Raw genomic sequence first — 20,277 nt, forward strand, 5'->3', positions numbered from 1 at the left:
AGCAGGATACAAAAGTAATGCACAGAAATCTCTTGCATTCCTATAGACTGATGATGAAAAATCTGAAAGAGAAATTAAGGAAACACTCCCATTTTACCACTGCAACAAAAAGAATAAAATACCTAGGAATAAACCTACCTAAGGAGAAAAAAGACCTGTATGCAGAAAACTACAAGACACTGACGAAAGAAATTAAAGATGATACAAACAGATGGAGAGACATACCATCTTCTTGGATTGGAAGAATCAACATTGTGAAAATGACTCTACTACCCAAAGCAATCTACAGATTCACTGCAATCCCTATCAAACCATCAATGGCATTTCTCACAGAACTAAAACAAAAAATTTCACAATTTGTATGGAAACACAAAAGACCCCAAATAGCCAAAGCAATCTTGAGAAAGAAAAACAGAGCTGGAGGAATTAGGCTCCCTGACTTCAGACTATACTACAAAGCTACAGTAATCAAGACAGTATGGTACTGGCACAAAAACAGAAATATAGATCAATGGAACAGGAGAGCCCAGAGATAAACCCAGGCACATATGGTCACCTTATTTTTCATAAAGGAGGCAAGAATATACAACAGAGAAAAGACAGCCTCTTCAATAAGTGGTGCTGGGAAAACTGGACAGCTACATGTAAAAGAATGAAATTAGAACACTCCCTAACACCATACACAAAAATAAACCCAAAATGGATTAAAGACCTAAATGTAAGGCCAGACACTATAAAACTCTTAAGAGGAAAACACAGGCAGAACACTCCATGACATAAATCACAGCAAGATCCTTTCTGGCCCACCTCCTAGAGAAATGGAAATAAAAACAAAAATAAACAAATGGGACCTAATGAAACTTAAAAGCTTTTATACAGCCAAGGAAACCATAAACAAGACCAAAAGACAACCTCAGAATGGGAGAAAATATTTGCAAATGAAGCAACTGACAAAGGATTAATCTCCAAAATATACAAGTAGCTCATGCAACTCAATATCAAAAAAATCAATCAACCCAACCCAAAAATGGGCAGAAGACCTAAATAGACATTTCTCCAAAGAAGATAAACACATTGCCAAGAAACACATGAAAGGATGCTCAACATCACTAATCATTAGAGAAATGCAAATCAAAACTACCATGAGGTACCACCTCACACCAGTCAGAATGGTCATCATCAAAAAATCTAGAAACAATAAATGCTGGAGAGAGTGTGGAGAAAAGGGGACACTCTTGCACTGTTGGTGGGAATGTAAATTGATAGAGCCACTATGGAGAACAGTATTGAGGTTCCTTAAAAAACTAAAAATAGAACTACCATCCGACCCAGCAATCTCACTACTGGCATATACCCTGAGAAAACCATAATGCAAAAAGAGTCATGTACCACTATGTTCATTGCAGCACTATTTACAATAGGCAGGATGTGGAAGCAACCTAAGTGTCCATCAACAGATGAATGGATAAAGAAGATGTGGCACATATATACAATGGAATATTACTCATTATTAAAAAGAAATGAAATTGAGTTATTTGTAGTGAGTTGGATGGGCCTAGAGACTGTCATAGAGAATGAAATAAGTCAGAAAGAGAAAAACAAATACCATATGCTAACATATATATATGGAACCAAAAAAAAAAAGGGTCATGAAGAACCTCGGGGCAAGATGGGAATAAAGACGCAGACCTACTAGAGAATGGACTTCCGGGGTGGGGGAAGGGTAAGCTGGGACAAAGTGAGAGAGTGGTAGTGTATATATGGGCATATATACACCACCAAATGTAAGACAGCTAGCTAGTGGGAATCAGTCGCATAGCACAGGGAGCTCAGCTCGGTGCTTTGTGACCAGCTAGAAGGGTGGGATAGGGAGGGTGGGAGGGAGATGCAAGAGGGAGGAGATACGGGGATACATTTATATGTATAGCTGATTCACTTTGTTATACAGCAGAAACTAACACACCATTGTAAAGCAATTATACTCCAATAAAGATATTAAAAAAAGAAAAAAATTAAAGGGCAGAGAACTCTGAAAGGGGTTTCTTCAATATTCAAGATATTATTACACAAAATATTCCTAGGATTAGTTGGGTTAACTTTTATCACATATAAGTTAATATAAAAACATTTCTTAAGATAAAAATAACATCTATACTCTTACCCTTAGAGACCAAATGTTCATGAGGCCACCTAAACCACCAGACACCAGGGCCAACCCATCAGAACTAAAGGCAACGGTCCGGACAGGGGTGATGTGTCCTCGCAATTGATAAACACACTTGGCTCCGACTGATTTCCTATATCCATCCTGCAATTCATTTTTATTTTTAACAAATATTGAAAAATAAAACAATTTATAGATTCAAGATTTACAATTCATTCTTGGAAATTTTATATTTCAGTATAAAATTGGGGAGGAGGGAAGGACAACTCTCTCATAAGGACTAGCCTGATGGAGAAAATAATAAGATATCAATCTGGTTCTCCTTTGCTGATGCTGTTTCATCTTTTTTGATACACTTCTAAGCTAGTTCTCTACTCTTCAAACGGGAAGAAATGACTACATTTAAGTTCCAATTATCCCTCAGAGATAGGAAAATTCTAACGTCTACCTTTTAATGAGTGTTTTAATTTTTAAATTTCACTTCATGTAATTTTCACTTTTAGCCTCTAACATTTGTGAATTGCACATGCTGGTGCTATACAAACAAGTTCCTCTTTCTGTTGGCTTATGGGTCTGTCTGTCCCATGGTATCTAATCTCATGTTTGCTCTGCAGGTTTTAGGAATGAAATAGGTAGGCCTGTCTAAAGGGCTACTCTTTAGCACAGAGAGCAAATCAGATTTATCTCTAGTGCTCCTACCTCTGCTTCTGTGATATTTTCCTCCCATTAGTGAGCTATCTACTCCTCCCTCCTCACCCCTTTCTCCCTGCCTTTAAGCTCCCTCTTCCTTTTAGTTATGAGACAGCATAATACCAGATATACTCATTTACCCAAAAATGACATAATGTATTTGTATAATGAACAAAAGAGAAAGCAACAGAGGTTGCAAACTGGTAACTCAGGGATACAATTCAACCGGCCAACCAGGGTTTTAAAGAATTTCAAGTCAGATGCCAATGTTTAATATTGGGAGATTTTACTTAAAACACTGAATTTTTGGTTTCCAACAACAAAAAATTTGACAATCTGGTAGCAATAGGCTCTCATTTCTGGAGGGTGGCAATCTCCTCTGTGGCAACTATGCCCTTTATATGAAGCATGTGCACTCCTGTGTGTGTGTGTGTGTGTGTTTGTGTGTGTGTGTGTGTTTTACCTTCTCCACAGCTTTGTGAATGAATTTATGTTACTTACCAAATGGCTCTGTGAGCATCTACCATAATTTTTTTTTTGGCCATGCCACGCGTCTTGTGGGATCTTAGTTCCTCGACCAGGGATTGAAGCCAGGGCCACAGCAGTGAAAGCACTGAGTCCTAACCACTGGACTGCCAGGGAATTCCCTGTCTACTGTAAATTTTTAACCTCTGTTTAAGGTAAAGGAATGGTTCTTCATAGGTGGAATTCTGGTATCAGTAGGAGATACTTTGAATAGGAGTGCTCCCGTGGTGTTCCTGCTTCACTGTACCAAAAACTTTAGCTTAGGACTCACCTATTGGTAGTGTTGATTATATACCATAAACGATCACCGCTCTGTATTTATTGAACATCTCACCTTAACAAGCAATTATGGTACCTCTGACTTATAAAAAATTAGGCTAATCCAGAGAGCACACAAAGTATGACAATTATTCACGTTTCCCTAATGGCTCTTGACATTTGAGATACCGAGTAGGAGTATTACTTGATAACATATACTATCTGTGGTTTCAAATAAAGTCTTGAAAAACACCGGAATATTTACCTGGCAATTTGATTCCTGGTCCCACCATCCTTCTGAACTAGTCACACTGGTCTGTGTGGTATCTTGTGGAATACGCCAAACACATACTAAGCCACTCTGACAGCCACTTAAAAAATTTGATCACATAAAACCAAAACATGTCAATATGCAGAAGTAAAAATATTCTCAAAGAGCAATCAATTAAGACATGATAGAACTACTACAGTGTATTTTAAAAATTTATTTGTAGTAGTTATGCTATCATCTTTCACAAGAAATACAAGTAGGATCTATATTCTAACAATATCACACACGGTTAAGGAGATGGCATATCTTTGGATTACATATCCCAAGCTTCACATTGGAAAACTTCTTTATTTCCCTAAGGTGATCTTATGGTATTACACATTATAAGAACAGTAACTGGCAGTAAACTGTTTAAGATTATTGAGAAGCCACACTTAATGCAAGTAACAGTCTATACTAATATAAAAATTAAGACACACACAGACACACAAATTTACAACATACCTGGCCATTAGTAAATGCAACTTGGATCCTTTCCCTGGAAGGCTGCACCAAGCAATGCCATTTACAATAGATGGATGGCAGAGTGAATGTAGACAGCGCCAGCATCCTGCAACAGGCCCCCAGAGTTTCACATTTTCTTCTTTGGCACATGTCATAAGAATATGACCTGTTGGGTCCCACTTCATACTAATAAGAGTATCCTTAAAATGGTAGAGGTAGAAAAAAAATCATAGTAATGCTTCCTTCACAAATACTTTAAACTTAATAATTTATGACCTATACTTCTATCACTCAATTATTTTGAAATCAACATTTTATGCAAATTAGATACTGGCATATTATTTCCAATCACTAGACCAACTCACCCTTTAATATAGTCTGCACTATATATATTTGCTGCAGTCAAAGCTCAATAAATGTTAGCTGGATGAATGAATTATGAAATTCTGATTCAGAAGGGATATGTTATCTTTCATCACCATTTTTAAAGTTATTTTTATGGACTACTGATCATTAAAATATGAAAAACAAGAGACTTTTAAAAAAAAGCATCTCTTACACCAAAAACAGCTAATACTATGAGAATCTGGGACATGTCTTGTGTTTATATGGTTGTCATCATTGGGTTCTTCTAACTTTGTTTTTTTTGCCCTCCTTCCACCTTCCAGCTCCTGGCTTCATGCATTTATGTTACTTGCCTAGATGGCCCCATAAGCATCTGAACTGACAACCTCTGTTTAAGGCAAAGGAACCATTCTTCATAGATGGAATTTCTAGCATTAGTGGGAGGTACTCTGACAGGGGGTGTTCCAAGGGTAATCCTAATTCACTGTTTTGGTTTTACCCCTTTCTTAGTTCAATGGCTTTCTTACACAGACTTTTCCATTTATATACATGGTCCAAAGACTTTGTATAACAATAGAATATTAAATCGTAAGTGACTGATATAAAAAAGTTCTTTGAGAAACTAGTATCAAGCAATACTACAGTATAAAACAAGAAAAAGCAACCATCAGGTAAACATGCTTTACCTTATGTGCATCAATTAGAACAATGCCTCCTTTCTCAAGCGGTTCCTTTGTTCCCAATAACAATTTTCCATCAAAATATCCCACTGCAAATGGTCTGTCTTCACTGAACCAAGCAATGCAAGTTACAGACACTAACATGATAGAACAAAATAAAAATTTTAAAAAGAAAATAAGAGAGACTTATTTGTCATTGTCTCCCTTAAAAGACAGAGACTTTGCAACAAATATATACCTCTACAACCACTGCAAGTAAGTTTACAAACATCTCTTTAACACATTTAGACAAACTGTAAGCTTACAGCTGGGATTCCATGTAACCCACTTTAAAAGTGTTATTTGTAAATGACGAGGAGTACCTCATTTTTTAATCTTTCATTCTTTTGAAGTGGTTACTGAAAAACAGAGACAGGGCTTCCCTGGTGGCGCAGTGGTTGAGAGTCCGCCTGCTGATGCAGGGGACATGGGTTCGTGCCCCAGTCCGGGAAGATCCTGCGTGCCGCGGAGCGGCTAGGCCTGGCCAAGAGAGCCATGGCCACTGAGCCTGCACGTCCGGAGCCTGTGCTCCGCAATGGGAGAGGCCACAACAGTGAGAGGCCCGCGTACAAAAAAAAAAAAAAAAAAGAAAAACAGAGACAAAAACTGAATTCCCTTGCTGATTTTAAGTCACTGTATAAGGTTCTTTCCTTTTGGACCAGAATCTACCATGAAACTGAGAAGTGAAATAATCCAACTCTTAGAAAAAAAAATTTCCTGTCCCTTCTTTTGCTTAATATTGCCTATTCAGTGTGTTTCAATATTCTAACAAACATGTTATATTCTAACAAGCTATATTCATACTTGTTTCTTTAAGTATATGTAACACTGGAAGGCTACAAAAGAAGTAAAAAACAGTATCTGTGGAGTAGAATGGGGACATGCGAGCTGAGCAGATGTGAGAAAGACTTTTTACTGTATGCCTTTTTATTTATTTATTGTTTTGCTGCACCATGCGGCGTGTGGGATCTTAGTTCCCTGACCAGGGATCAAACCCGTGCCCCCTGCAGTGGAAGCGTGGAGTCCTAACCACTGAACCGCCAGGGAATTCCCTACTGTATACCTTTTTAAACTTAAAATTTTTTGAACCCTATGATGGTATTATCTATTTAAAAAAGAACTGGGTAAGAAAATGGCAGCCACCAGGAGGGCTCAGGCCAGTGCGTACTCCCCAGAACTGCTGCTGCCCGTGTCTCTGTCCCCACAATGAGCCACAGCCACCCCCCGCCTCTGCAAGAGACCCTACAATACTATCAGACAAGGGCTATGGACCTTGAAGAAAGCAAATGAATATTGACTTGTAGTGATGGAGATGACATGTTTCTGGAGGATCCCCAGTATTCGCAGAAGACAGAAACTGAGAGTAATGACATTAGCATTACTCTGTGAATAAAAAGGAGCCTTGGGCTGTCAGGGGAGGACAGGGATTGCTAACTGGGCAGTGCACCCTTCATGCTGAGAGAGAAGAGAAGAGAGGGCGAGCTTTCCTCTCAGACATCTGAGAAGCAAGCGTGCTGTCCTCCAGGCCTCGAAACTGCATGGCTGTGCCTGGGATCTTCGAGATATCCTATTCCCCGAAAACATATAATAAAAACTATCTAGTAAGATGACTAGCCATCCAAAAGGAAGATAGTGAGAAAATAAGTAAAAGTAGGCTTCCTGCTATGACTTCTTAAATCAGGAACTTCCCTCCCCTTCTCCTCTTCCCCCCGTTTCCTTAATTTTACCCATTTGTTAACAATTTCATCTCCATCAATGATTATTATCTTTTTCCTCTTGGACATTCTTAACTTTCTAGAGAGACCTAGAGCCCACTAGAAGTGTTCAGACACTTGCACAAAGGATAAATGACTAATTTAGATCTTATTTTGGCAGTGATGTGTGGTAGGGGTTGACAAAGAAATATCTTTCAACTTAGTAACTAACTAAAATGAAATACCAACTGAACGATTTAGAAAACAAAACCAAAAGTAGTATTTACTCAGCATATGCCAAAAAAGTAAATCTATTTGACTGGGGGGAACACTTTCTCAACCAGACACAATTCCAGTCACTTACCATCCTTTCGATAGCAATGCTCCAATTCTCGACGGTGCATGGTGGATACATCAACAACTTCAATCAGTCCTAGAGATCCATCCATCCGTCCCACCAACAATAATTCTGGAGATTCTCCTGACCAGGCTAAGGATGGACCCTCTTCTGGCCAAGCCAGGGCAGATACCCAGTGAGGCTGAATATCTACTAACCCTTTTCCTCCTAAAGAGGGAGAAAATGTTAACTAGTTGTCACTTAATTCTTAAAAACAGTAACAAGAACAAAAATACGTACTATCTAATTTAATACACTCAAAGCAGTCCCCAATTTCATAATAGCCTACTAATGAGTAAGACTGCAAGGCAAGATCCTTCATTTATATACTACATATGATTATCAAATTCATAGCTTTTCTGTAACTATTAATATGACAAAAATGATCGCTTTATAGGAGAAAGAATAAAGGAAAATAATCAACATACAAATGTCAAACACTTAAGTCCTTTCCTAATAATTACTGAAAACCAAATTAATATATAAAATTTACCTACAGTTAAGGCTAGCTGTTCCTTCAAATGTGCGAAATAGAACAGCTATTACCCAAACATGCAAAAGCAAACAAAAGTGCTGGTAAGCCCAAGATTACAATAATAATTTTTACTTTCCAGAGAGGTTATTAAAAATTAACAAGAGTTTGTCCCTGTGAAACAGATAAAATTAATAGAAATATTTCAGGTGATTCAAAAGAATACATAGCTAAAAATGCAGTGATTGCTACTTCTCCTCAAATCCTACCCTGAATGCTGAGTGGTACATAGAAAGAATTTTTAGTTTACAACTACCAGGTTAATTGAAACTCCTAGAAGGAAAAGTCAGGAAATGAACACTTTCTCTTTAATTTAAACCATACTATGCATAGATTTTCACAGTTGATGAACAGATTGTGAGATTCAAGGTGAAGGGAAGCCAATATTTGGACTTAGAAGGCTAAGAGAAAGGCTTTTTTTTTAAAAAGTAGCTTCAGTAGTTTACTAATATTTATGTGACTCTTACCATTAACTTGCCAGATATTCACCATCTTTTCCAAAGCCCCAGCTAGATATTTGCCACTGATACTCCAGGAAACAGGTGAGAAACTTGGATCACTAGGTGATCCCAGGCTTTCCTCAGCATCACCTTCCCTAGAATATAACAGATATGTATGGAATTCTAATCCCCATCATCACAAAGTAAACTAAATCCTAAACCTTAAAATAAGCGTTTTATATAGACTATAGTACATAAACGCAGATCAAAAGCTTTTACATTTCAAAAGCCTGGCTAGCAGTATTTGACAATCACATAATTGCTAGTGTTTGTCATAATGTGAAAAATGTAGAATTACAAAAGAGTAATACTTAGACAACTGATCATTTAATGTAGTACATAATTTGTCAACAAAAGTATTCTGATTCCATATAGGTTATACATATGGTTATTACTCAGAGCACACTGACTCTTGTTTGCCTAATAGCTAGGGAAGTTTTATAGCTAGCTATAAAAATATAAAAGATGCTACACTGTGCTACAGAAAAAATATCATTACCCTAATTCCTAAATAATCCTTGAAGAATGATGGAAAATTAGCCTACTGTTTTATAGAATTGAAGATTTATAATGCTGGCAATAGTAGACCTTGATTTAATTTTGAGTAAGCTGACAGATATTGACAGTATTTTTATTTTCTAAATTACTATCTTGCAAATTAAAAAAAAAAACACTGGAGACCGTTCTAAGAGAAAAAGTTGTAAAAAATTTTAGTGACAATTTGAGTACACTAACACAACCAAGATGAAGCATGTTTAGGATTGTCTTTTTTTTTTTTTTTTTTTTTTTTTTTGCGGTACGCGGGCCTCTCACTGTTGTGGCCTCTCCCATTGCGGAGCACAGGCTCCGGACGCGCAGGCTCAGCGGCCATGGCTCATGGGCCCAGCCGCTCCGTGGCATGTGGGATCTTCCCGGACCGGGGCATGAACCCGTGTCCCCTGCATCGGCAGGCGGACTCTCAACCACTGCGCCACCAGGGAAGCCCAGGATTGTCTTATTTTTAAATGTTACCCAAGAGAGCTAATGTCAGTACTCACAATCTGTTGAACACACAGGTCTGTTGCAGTGAATACTGCTTCTTGGTGACATTCCACACCCGGATGGTGCCATCATTGCCACTTGTAGCCAAGAGTCCTTTTTTATTACACCAAACACAAGTCATTACCTAGAAAAGATTAAAAGTCCAGCAATATTTGAGCAAGTTTTAATTCAAATGATTCTATAATTTGAAAGAGTTCTATCAAATTAAAAAAAAAAATCTACCATGAAATTGTAAAAGAAAAGTATCCATGTTATAAAACAACATGCATAGTCTTCATTCTTTTCTAACCGGCTTGTAAATATACACCTATTTGAAGTATAGCTTTGAAGTACTATGCCCAAACTCATCTGAGTTACCTTAGACCTGTTCACAATCTTTACTAAACATGCTTATTTAATTAAAAAACATTTATTTAATTCAATAAAATGGAAATATTCAGCATGTTCTATAAAACTAATTACACAGACTAAGAAATGATTAAATTGGTAAAATACGGGTCAGTCTTCATTTCCTAAACTACCCTTGTCACTGCTCAGGAGCCCAGTGGGCTCCTAAAAACTAAACTAAAACAGGGAGACCAATTGCTTCTTTTCCTGCATGTATAAACCCTCATCTTTTGTGAGGCTATACCTTTGGTTTTCTTCTCATCTCCCATCTGATTTTCCCATTTGTATAATATTATATCATATAGTATACAACACACACATGTAGAGAAAGGAGAGTTGGTTACCTACCAGACAAATAACTGATAATTTAGCTTGTGTGTGTGTGAGTATGTAAGAGAGAGACAGAAAGAGAGACACACACCCATGATCTGAACTTTAAGCTCTTGGAGAAGAGGAGAAACTATTTTATCTTACATAAGGTGATCGACACACTTGGGGGTCAAAATACATACTCTGTTTTGATGAGCCTCCAACTTGATAAAGGAGCATTTTCTGAGATCTCCTCCCATATCAGCGAGTGTCTGTGGAGTAGTTTGGTTGTCGCGGTCATGTGCAGCAAGAGTGCGCACAAGCTGTTGAGCAGCCCATTGCCTATGCTGTGAGGATAGCCTGGAGGAGAGGCAGCAGGCTGCCAAGGCGTTAGCCAGCTCCAGAGGGCCTACAGCAGAAGGATCATAGGAAGGATGGGCATACAATTGGGCAGTTAAACCTGCTTAAACAAAACAATGAAATGATGCCCAGGTGAGAGCTGGTTGGTGGTGAACAAACAAAAATGGGTTAAACTATCTTTTAAGAATTAGCACTTTTTCAAGCAATCATTTCACTAAGATATGCATACAAGGTATAAAGCATTTATCTCACATCAAATTCTATATTAAATCTGATTCACTGCAAATGTACATTTATATACGCTAATCAATAGTCTTTGCTCTAAGGATACACCGACTGAGAATGCAGCAGAAATCATTTTAAAGCCAGGGCAGAGGAAGCATGCCCTGAAGAATAAGAGTTTGGCTTTTGCTTTTCAAAAGTGATCTTAGGGACTTCCCTGGTGGCGCAGTGGTTAAGAATCTGCCTGCCAATGCAGGGGATATGGGTTCGATCCCTGGTCCAGGAAGATACCACATGCCATGGAGCAACTAAGTCCATGCGCCACAACTACTGAGCTTGCGCTCTAGAGCCCGTGAGCCACAACTACTGAGCCCGCGAGCCACAACTACTGAAGGCCGTGCACCTAGAGCCCATGCTCTGCAACAAGAGAAGCCACCACAATGAGAAGCCCGTGCACCACAACAAAGAGTAGCCCCCACGTGCAGCAACTAGAGAAAGTCTGCACAGCAACGAAGACCCGGTCCAGCCAAAAATAAATAAATGAAAAATAAATAAATTTAAAAAAAAAGTGATCTTAATAGCCAGTCAAGGGAATGCACTGATAGATCCAAAAGCCCATCTCTCTTGGCCAAAATGGTCCTGATGAAGAGAAGGGTAAGTACTGTGTTTAAGTAGTCCCTTCAAATTGTATCATCTTAAGACAAAGAAAAAAATAGCACTACTTTATATAAATTATATTCAGGAAGCCTACCAGGATTATTATCTATGGTGACCCAAACCATAATCTAATAAAATAATCTAATCAAACCAAGACTTATTTGGTACATTTTCTAATATTTGTTTCCAGGCACAATGAAAAAGTATCCATGCACTTTTCTTATGATCTAACTTAATAAGTATATATGATGTTATGTAATTCATCACATACAACAATGCAAAAACATATTTTTAAAAACATATCAAATTGATTAAAAGACTGTATATTTAAATCGTATGAAACTTACCTTTCTTTTCAACTTCTGATTTATCATAATTAGGTCTCAGTTTGGCCCCTTTGTCTGCTAGTAATGCCACAAGGGCCTGAGTTACAACAAAATTTGGGGAGGTTACAAGCTTATTCTCTTCAGCAATTCCTCGGAGAAAGCTAGGTAGAAACTTTCGCTGAATTGGATCATCGACCGTGGTAAGATTTACCCCTGTTGCAGCAGAAATCAAGTTCTGAAGAGGCAATCAGAACAAACAGGTTTAATCTTTACATATAATTTTGGAACAAAAAGAAGATTTTATCTCAAAAGGTTCTTTAAGAATTGGCTGGAAATAAGCAATGCAATAAGAAAAGCACTGAAAACTATCCTACCTGTGTACACAACTGCACCAGGAGTTTTGCAGCACTAGGAGTGTTTGATGCTAGACATCCCACTGCTGTGCTCAGATAGGCCAGGCAAGAAATGGGCTTGTTGGCCTTGCTGTGCCCACCTCGTGAGCGTTCTGAAGTGCTTGCCATGGCGGAAGGGCTGGTGGAGAGGCCAGCTCTCCCTGCTGCAGCCAAGCACATTAATCGAACCAACGTGCGGATATCTGTAAGTCCCAGAGATTCAAGACCAGCAGCCAGGCTACAACTGGAACCACTGCCAGGAAAGGAAAACACTTTAGATGCATAAAGAAAATAAATTTAAGGGACCATCTGGAGCCCCACATATCATCCATAGCACCAACAACCAAAATAAAAGGCAAGCTACACTATCACTAGTCATACAAGTCCTTAGACATGTCCAAAACTATTATGTAAGCTGGAAACTGCTCTGAAACTTTTTTATTTTAATAAATATTGACATACTTAAGTATACCTGAATTACCAAAGTATAACTTACAGAAATATTTACAAATCATGAATTTTCACAAACTGAACAAACCTATGTAACCACCTTCCAGCTCAAGAAACAGAATATTACCAATACCCCAGAAGACTGCTTGGGCCCTCCTCAGTCTCTAGGCCTTCAAAAGTAACCACTATTCCAACTTTTTAAGGCCATAAACCAGTTTTGCCTGTTTCTGAACATATAAATAGAATGATAAAGTATGTATTCTCTTCTGTCTGGCTGCTTTTACTCAGCATTATGCTTGTAAGATTCATCCACGTTGTTGCATTACAGCAGCAGTTATTCATTTTCATTGACACAGAGGCATACTGTGGAGATGTTCGGGTTCAGTTCCAGAGCATCACAATAAAATAAATATTGCAATAAAGAAAGTCACACAAGTATTTTTGGTTTCCCAGTGCATATAAAAGTCATGTTTACACTACACTGTAGTCTGTTAAGTGTGCAACAGCATTAAGCCTAAAAGAACAATGTACAGGGACTTCCCTGGTAGTGCAGTGGTTAAGAATCCACCTGCCAATACAGGGAACATGGATTTGAGCCCTGGTCCGGGAAGATCCCACAAGCCGCGGAGCAACTAAGCTCCTGTGCCACAACTACTGAGCTTGTGCTCTAGAGCCCGCGAGCCACAACTACTGAGCCCGTGTGCCACAACTACTGAAGCTCGCGAGCCTATAGTCCGTGCTCCGCAACGAGAAGCCACCGCAAGGAGAAGCTCGCGCACCGCAACGAAGAGTAGCCCCCGCTCGTTGCAACTAGAGAAAGCCCGCATGCAGCCAACGAAGACCAAACGCAGCCAAAAATAAATAAACTTATTTTTTAAAAAAGAACAATGTACATACCTTAATTTAAAAATAATGTTAACCATCATCTGAGCCGTCAGAAATCTTTTTGTAATAGTAACATCAAAGATCACTGATCACAGATCACCATGACAAATAATAATGGAAAAGCTTGAAATATTGCAAGAATTACTAAAATGTGACATAGAGACATGAAGTGAGCAAATGCTGTTGGAAAAATGGTGCCAATAGACTTGCCCAACACAGGGTTGCCACAAACCTTCAATTCGTAAAAAAAAAAATGTAATATCTGCGAAGCACAATAAAAAAAGATATGCCCGTATAAATGAAATTAAGCACAATTCATTTATCCATACAGATGAGAGCATGGAGCTATTATGAATAGTACTGCTATAAATGTCCTTGCTTATGTCTTTGGGTGCACATATGTAAGCATTTCTGTTGGATATATACCCAGAAGTGTTTTTCTGGGTCACAGAGTATGCTAATATTCACCTTTAGTTGGTACTATCAAAGAGTCTTCCAAAGTAACTGTCTCAATTTATTTTCTCACCAACAGTGTATGAGAGTTCTAAGTGTTCCACACCGTCATGATCACTTTTTTCCCCCTAGTCTTTTAAATTTTAGCCATTCTGATGGCTGTGTAGTAGTATCTCATGGGGTTTTCATTTTCATTTCTCTGAAGACTAATGTGACTGAACATCTCATTGTTCATGTTTATTGGCCACTTTGAGAGCCTCTTTTGTCATTATGTCCATTTTTCTTTTGGGTTGTCTGTCTTTCTCTTACTGGTTTATAAGAATTCTTTACATATTTTGTTGGTTATATGCATTGCTAAGATCATCTCCCATTCAGTGTTTTTTTTTTTCCTTTAACTTTTTTGCCTTTTTACTTCCTAAATGACTTGCTAAACAGAAGTTCTTTTTTAATGTAGTCCAATTTATCAATTGTTTTCCTTAAAGTGAATGTCTTTTGTGACTTGCTTAAGAAATCTCTGGTTGTTCCAATATCAAGAATAAAATCTTCCTCTGTTATCTTATAGAAACTTTATTGATTTACATTTCACATTTAGACCTAAGAGCCACTTGGAAATACTTGCTTTATATAGTTTGAGGTTGGGGCCAAGACTCATTTTTTTTCCTTAAGTGAATAAACCATCTGACCTAGCCCAAGTTACGGAAAAGACCATCCTTTCCTCACTGCTCTGTAATGTAAGCACTGTCATAAATCAAATGTTTATCTACACGTGTGAGTCAGTTTCTGAACTTCATTTTCCACAGTCCGAACTGTCTAGTCTTAAGCCAACCCCATACAGTCTCATCTAAGTATTTTTTTAAATATCAATTTTTTAAAATTTGTTTATTTATTTTTGGCTGTGTTGGGTCTTCATTGTGGCGCTCAGGCTTTCTCTAGTTGCGGCGAGCGGGGGCTACTCTTCGTTGTGGTGCACGGGCTTCTCATTGCGGTGGTTTCTTGTGTTGCGGAGCATGGGCTCTAGGTGCGCAGGCTTCAGTAGCTGTGGCTTGCGGGCTCTAGAGCGCAGGCTCAGTAGTTGTGGTTCATGGGCTCTAGAGCGCAGGCTCAGTAGTTGCGGTTCACAGGCTCTAGAGCGCAGGCTCAGTAGTTGTGGCACACGGGCTTAGTTGCTCCGCGGCATGTGGGATCTTCCCGGACCAGGGCTCGAACCCATGTCCCCTGCATTGGCAGGCGGATTCTTAACCACTGTGCCACCAGGGAAGTCCTCATCTAAACTTTGAGTTCTTCTTTCAGGGTCCTTCTTTCTTCATGATTTACTGTTAAATACCCCTACTTAATCATTTCCTAAATGGATGTCTTTTACGTATTCTTGGCACTCTTCCCTTTTTTAACATTATGCTCCACAGCATGAGCATAGCAAGAGTCTCCATGATGGAATATACAGGCTGACTTAGCTACACAGTTGGTAAACTCTGCAAAAAAACTCACTCAACCTTTTAGTTTTACCCTACACCAAATGGATCAACAGCCTTGGTTTCCCATTTCAGATAATAAAATAAAATTTTCAGTTTACTCAGTTACTATAACGGCAATATTTTCTACCTAAAAAGAGCTAAGCATTAACTGAATGACTGACTGACTGACTGAATTAATTAATGAATGAATAATAATGATGACTATGTCTAACTTCTTTCATTCAACAGTAGCTATTCAAGTTTCTAAAACTTCTATCCTCCCAAACAATACCAGACTCCTGTCTAATACATATTAGAAGCTAACTTAACATCTTTTGACACAAAATAACACTTACCTGACTGAGAGAAGAGACAGAGCTCTCATGACCATGGTTCTGGCCAGAAGAACCTGAGCAGCAGCAGTCACTCTCCTTAAAGCCACAACCCGGTCATGAGGGTTTGCTAAGGCAGCTGCCTGTTCACCTAATGTTATTCTCCCGGAGGAACTCTTTTCTACAGAGCCATGGCAACCTGAAAAAAATAACATTTTGCTTAGTTTATAAGAAGGTAAGAAAAAAAATAGCCGGACTACTGAAAAAATTTACCATTCTACCTAGGTTCTAGGCTACCAGGAAATAAAGCAAATCAATGTGTTTTGCTCATCTGGAACTTTGTTATACAGAAAATTGCTTGGGAGAAATGGACATTTCTAAGTCAATAATCTATTATAGGAAAAATATGATTCTTAAATTTTTTTGGTTTTATTTATTTTTGCTCATGTATCACTTCTACTGATATTAACAAATATAGTAAAGATATAGTTTTTAAAATATGCTTTGAGTACACATAAAGGGCTGAGTCACCAGTACTGCGCCAATTCTTTATTTAGTATTCCATACAGCAAAAAGTTACCATACCCTCACACCGAAATTAAAAAATACTGCAAAATGGTTTTTATTCATTTCCAGGTTTCTCTTAACACAAAGTTTAAAACAAACAAAAAACCCCCTACATTTTATAAATTTTCTTTTTATCACTTCAATATTTTATAAAAAGAAAATATCAGAAACTTAATATTATACTAGAGATTCAAAACATTAGAATAACTGGCTAAAGATACTTGATGGGATAGGAAATGTTGAACCCTTATTATTATTAACCTTTACCTTACTATTATTTACTTTTCTAAGAAGCAAATTAATATAGACTCTATAAAATCCATGCCAATCAGCATTTCAAGTTTACCTATTTGCATCAGAGTCTCTTCCATACTGTTGGTCGCTGTTACCATTGCTACTGATGCTCCCAACGGATCACTGTCAGGGAACTGGACTGGTTCTGGTACAATGCGGCGGTCGTTTAAACCAAGTGGTCCAGCGAGTAATTCAAACTCTTCTTCACCCGTCAGCTTTTCCTCTTCATCAACATCCAACATGTCCCAGTCTTCTGGAATTTAAATAAAGAAGTGTATGGTATGTGAATATAAACATGAAATAACTCTGCTGGCAATGGTTATTGTGAGATATGTCTAAAATGCAGATGGACTGAAAGCCGAGCGCCTACAAAATGAACTACGGCACCATCTCCTGGTGACCCAACCAAACTGCACTCCTGAGTTAGAGTGAGACTAAGGGAAAGGGAGGCAGAGCAGTCAAATCCATTTAAACCAAAAGCACATGTTACAGTTGGTAATGGAGGTTTCAACTAACAAAAAATATTGTTATGGGGCCAACAAAAAGTTCTTGACCCTGTCCATAATCATTAGGAAATGAGTTACTTCAAACAAATGAATGCTCCAGATAAACTGATGCTCACTTCAATTTTTTATCTTTTATTTTCCTCAATTAGGATGGAAATTCAAAATGTACTACATACTTTCCCTACTTTGAAGAAATATGTATGCCACCTGAAATTAACATTCTGTGGCAAAGCTAGTATTAGGACCCAGGTCTTTTTCCTTTGACTTTTAAAACTAGGGCTGTTGCTACCAAACTATCTTGAACTTTTGGGGGCAAGTTTAAGTTAACATGTACATAAATACAAACAAACACATGAAGGTAAGTTTTAGTAACAGATGTTAAGCAGAAGGTACATACAAAAATACATGTGAAATAAAGAAGCTCTCACAACAACTACCTTCATACACACTGTCCTGCTTGCCAATTAGATCTGGAGCTTGTCCCTTGTACCTGCACCAAACACGAAGAACATTGTGTTTTTATATAAAACAGTTAGTGCCCCAAAGTGCAAATTATGTCATTAGGACATTTTAAAAAGTCATTAATAAAGCAACGCAAAATTCAAAAAGTGTGTTTCATGTTATGGGCTAATGTAATAAAAACTATTGGTATTAAGTGACTATTTTACCAAAATACTGGGGAGGTTTCTAGGTTACCTACATAAGGCTTTTAATCAAAACCTATTCCAGAACATCTTAAAGACTTTAATAGTTGACAATAAGGGCAAAAACCCTACTCAATAGCAAACAGTTGCTATTCAAGGGTATAAAGAAGTAATATTTTCATGGAAGCTCATTTAATCTAAACAGTCTATATTTTTCATCAAGAAAAAAGACCTTAAGATGTCAAAACTATGGTGAGAAACACCAAAGAAAAAAATTGAACATAAGCCTCCTGAAGGGTAAAGCAAGGGTCCCACTCGCAACTTGACAACAAATTAAAGGTTAACACAGTCAAGCTCCGGTGAAGAACCTGAGGCCATACCACTGTTCCCAGACTACAGGCTCCCACCTCTGGCAGGAACTTGAATTCTTCCACCTCCCTCATCCTTGTCCCCAATTCAGCAATCATAGGTCTTTATAAAGGAAAGGTTAAAGTTTACTCCTCACATAAAAAAGGCTACAATTCCCATGTCTTAATGAGAGATACTTTATATACTTCGATCAGAGGGTATGGTTATCTATCCAATTTCAAGGTACCTTTCAGAACTTGTTGCCTTGGATTTGGTCTTCAGGGCTAAGTACTTTTCCCTGCAGCTGCCACATAGCAGGTAGTATGGATTTCCACTCCCACATTCACCACCGAACCAGCCATCCACATAGGAGCCGTTGCTGCGATAGCCCTGGCGGTTTGCACTGCGCCCACAGCCTGGGTGATTTCTCTTCATGTGCTGATTGAAGCTGACAACACTGCACTCACACAGTTCACATACCACCACTTCTTCCCTGTCTTCAGACTCACAAACATGCTGCACAAAATAATTTCATATCAAATTATTAGTCAAGTTAACATAAAACTAAGAAGAGGTAAAAAACATCATTTATTATATTAAATTAACAACTTTGTTTACATATGCTGGAATATTTGCAAGATGTTCATCAAGGCTATATAACGAAGTTCTTTCAAATTAAAATCCAGATCACACAGTCTGAAGGTGTTCTTTGCCCCTTCCTCACACTAGTAAGTGACAATAAAAGTAACTGACTATCCTACTGAGAAAAAAGTTATTAATAAAAATGACAATCTGCCCCATCTCAAATGATTTAAAATCCCTCCAATGAAAACTACTTTCATCTGACCATAACATGCATATCTATTTTCTGAATTTCTAAGAAGTCATTTGGATTCATTTATCTTATTAACATAATATGGTATATGCTCTTTCCTATAGAACTTATACCTGTGAACTTCTCAGTTTCCCTGCTACAAAAAGTGTAATGCTAAACAATGTAAACATACAAACCCATCATGTACCCTGCCCTTGGATGGAGGCATTTACAAGATCTAGGTGGCACTGGTTCCTAGAATGAGGCATTACAGTGATTAAATAGAACCTATAAAGAAGAAGAGCATGCATTCAGATAGCAAGGTAATCACAGTAGCCATGTTAAACACCCAGCAGAGCTGACTGGGACCTGATGCCTATTTTGTAATCTATCTTTGATATCAGAAATCAAATTATCACAGCACGGCTCTATTCATCTAGTCTGGGGAGAGAAGCAATAAAATCGCACAGAGAAAGCAACAAGAGAGACTTTTTCTTACTAGTTTGTAGGTATCAAAGTAACCTCAAGTGTTAAAGCCCCAAACTTTAGGATGAGATGTCAGACTTTTCCGAGTGTTACAACTCTAGGAAATGCTGTTATTAGTAAGCTGTATGAACAGGAGGGCAGGAAAATAAGTCAGAGCAGCCCCCGCTGCAGTCACACACACCCAGGTAGGCCAATCCAGTACCTCTGGGATCCACATTCCCAGAATATCGTTGTCACTGGTCAGGTCTTGTCCAAACATAGCTTCCATCGCTTCATCATCAAGATCAATTTCCAGTTCCTCATCTAAATTAAAGTCATACAATGCCCCTGGGTCTTGTTGCAAAGATATTCCTTCTCTCCGACTTTGATTCCTATGGGCCTGCACAGAGCGGTATAACCCCGCTCAGAACAAAACAAGAAAGGCATTTTATTTGCATGTATAAAATAATTCTGAATATTTTGCCAGTTCTTAACTGCCATACAATGCAGGTGAGAGCCTACCTCAGCTGACTTATTGGATTCCAAACCACAGACATAAAACTTTACCTAACATATATATATATATATATTCCTCTTCTGTGAAATGGGGATAATACTATTCATCCCTTGCAGAGCTGCTGACAGGTTTAAATAAGATAATCTATGTAAAATATTTCATAATGTTTGTTATATAGAAGAACACTCAATAAATATGGGCTGTTATTAGTTTTTTTTTTTGTCAGTCGCTTTCATTAAATATTAAATACACATCCTA

At 38.1% G+C, this 20,277-nt stretch overlaps 1 protein-coding gene across 7 annotated transcripts in view; it reads right to left on the minus strand.

Annotated features, from left to right (window-relative positions):
* The window catches only part of HERC1 (HECT and RLD domain containing E3 ubiquitin protein ligase family member 1), a 220,530-nt gene that overhangs the window by 39,229 nt on the left and 161,024 nt on the right, over positions 1 to 20,277 (minus strand). For 3 of the 7 annotated variants that reach the window (XM_073801132.1, XM_073801130.1, XM_073801131.1), the window contains 15 exons: positions 19,705 to 19,925; positions 18,467 to 18,739; positions 17,669 to 17,717; positions 16,778 to 16,978; positions 15,889 to 16,063; positions 12,276 to 12,546; positions 11,923 to 12,136; positions 10,540 to 10,799; positions 9,637 to 9,764; positions 8,567 to 8,694; positions 7,535 to 7,735; positions 5,444 to 5,574; positions 4,413 to 4,612; positions 3,903 to 4,008; positions 2,162 to 2,308 (listed from right to left, as the gene is read on the minus strand). In XM_073801132.1, coding sequence (XP_073657233.1) covers positions 2,162 to 2,308; positions 3,903 to 4,008; positions 4,413 to 4,612; positions 5,444 to 5,574; positions 7,535 to 7,735; positions 8,567 to 8,694; positions 9,637 to 9,764; positions 10,540 to 10,799; positions 11,923 to 12,136; positions 12,276 to 12,546; positions 15,889 to 16,063; positions 16,778 to 16,978; positions 17,669 to 17,717; positions 18,467 to 18,739; positions 19,705 to 19,925 — 2,705 coding nt within the window. The remainder of the gene's footprint in view (positions 1 to 2,161; positions 2,309 to 3,902; positions 4,009 to 4,412; positions 4,613 to 5,443; positions 5,575 to 7,534; positions 7,736 to 8,566; positions 8,695 to 9,636; positions 9,765 to 10,539; positions 10,800 to 11,922; positions 12,137 to 12,275; positions 12,547 to 15,888; positions 16,064 to 16,777; positions 16,979 to 17,668; positions 17,718 to 18,466; positions 18,740 to 19,704; positions 19,926 to 20,277) is intronic. The other 4 variants (XM_073801133.1, XM_073801129.1, XM_073801135.1 and 1 more) reach the window with 4 other exon arrangements.

The sequence above is a fragment of the Tursiops truncatus genome, chromosome 2, assembly GCF_011762595.2.
Source record: "Tursiops truncatus isolate mTurTru1 chromosome 2, mTurTru1.mat.Y, whole genome shotgun sequence".
NCBI lineage: Eukaryota > Metazoa > Chordata > Mammalia > Artiodactyla > Delphinidae > Tursiops > Tursiops truncatus.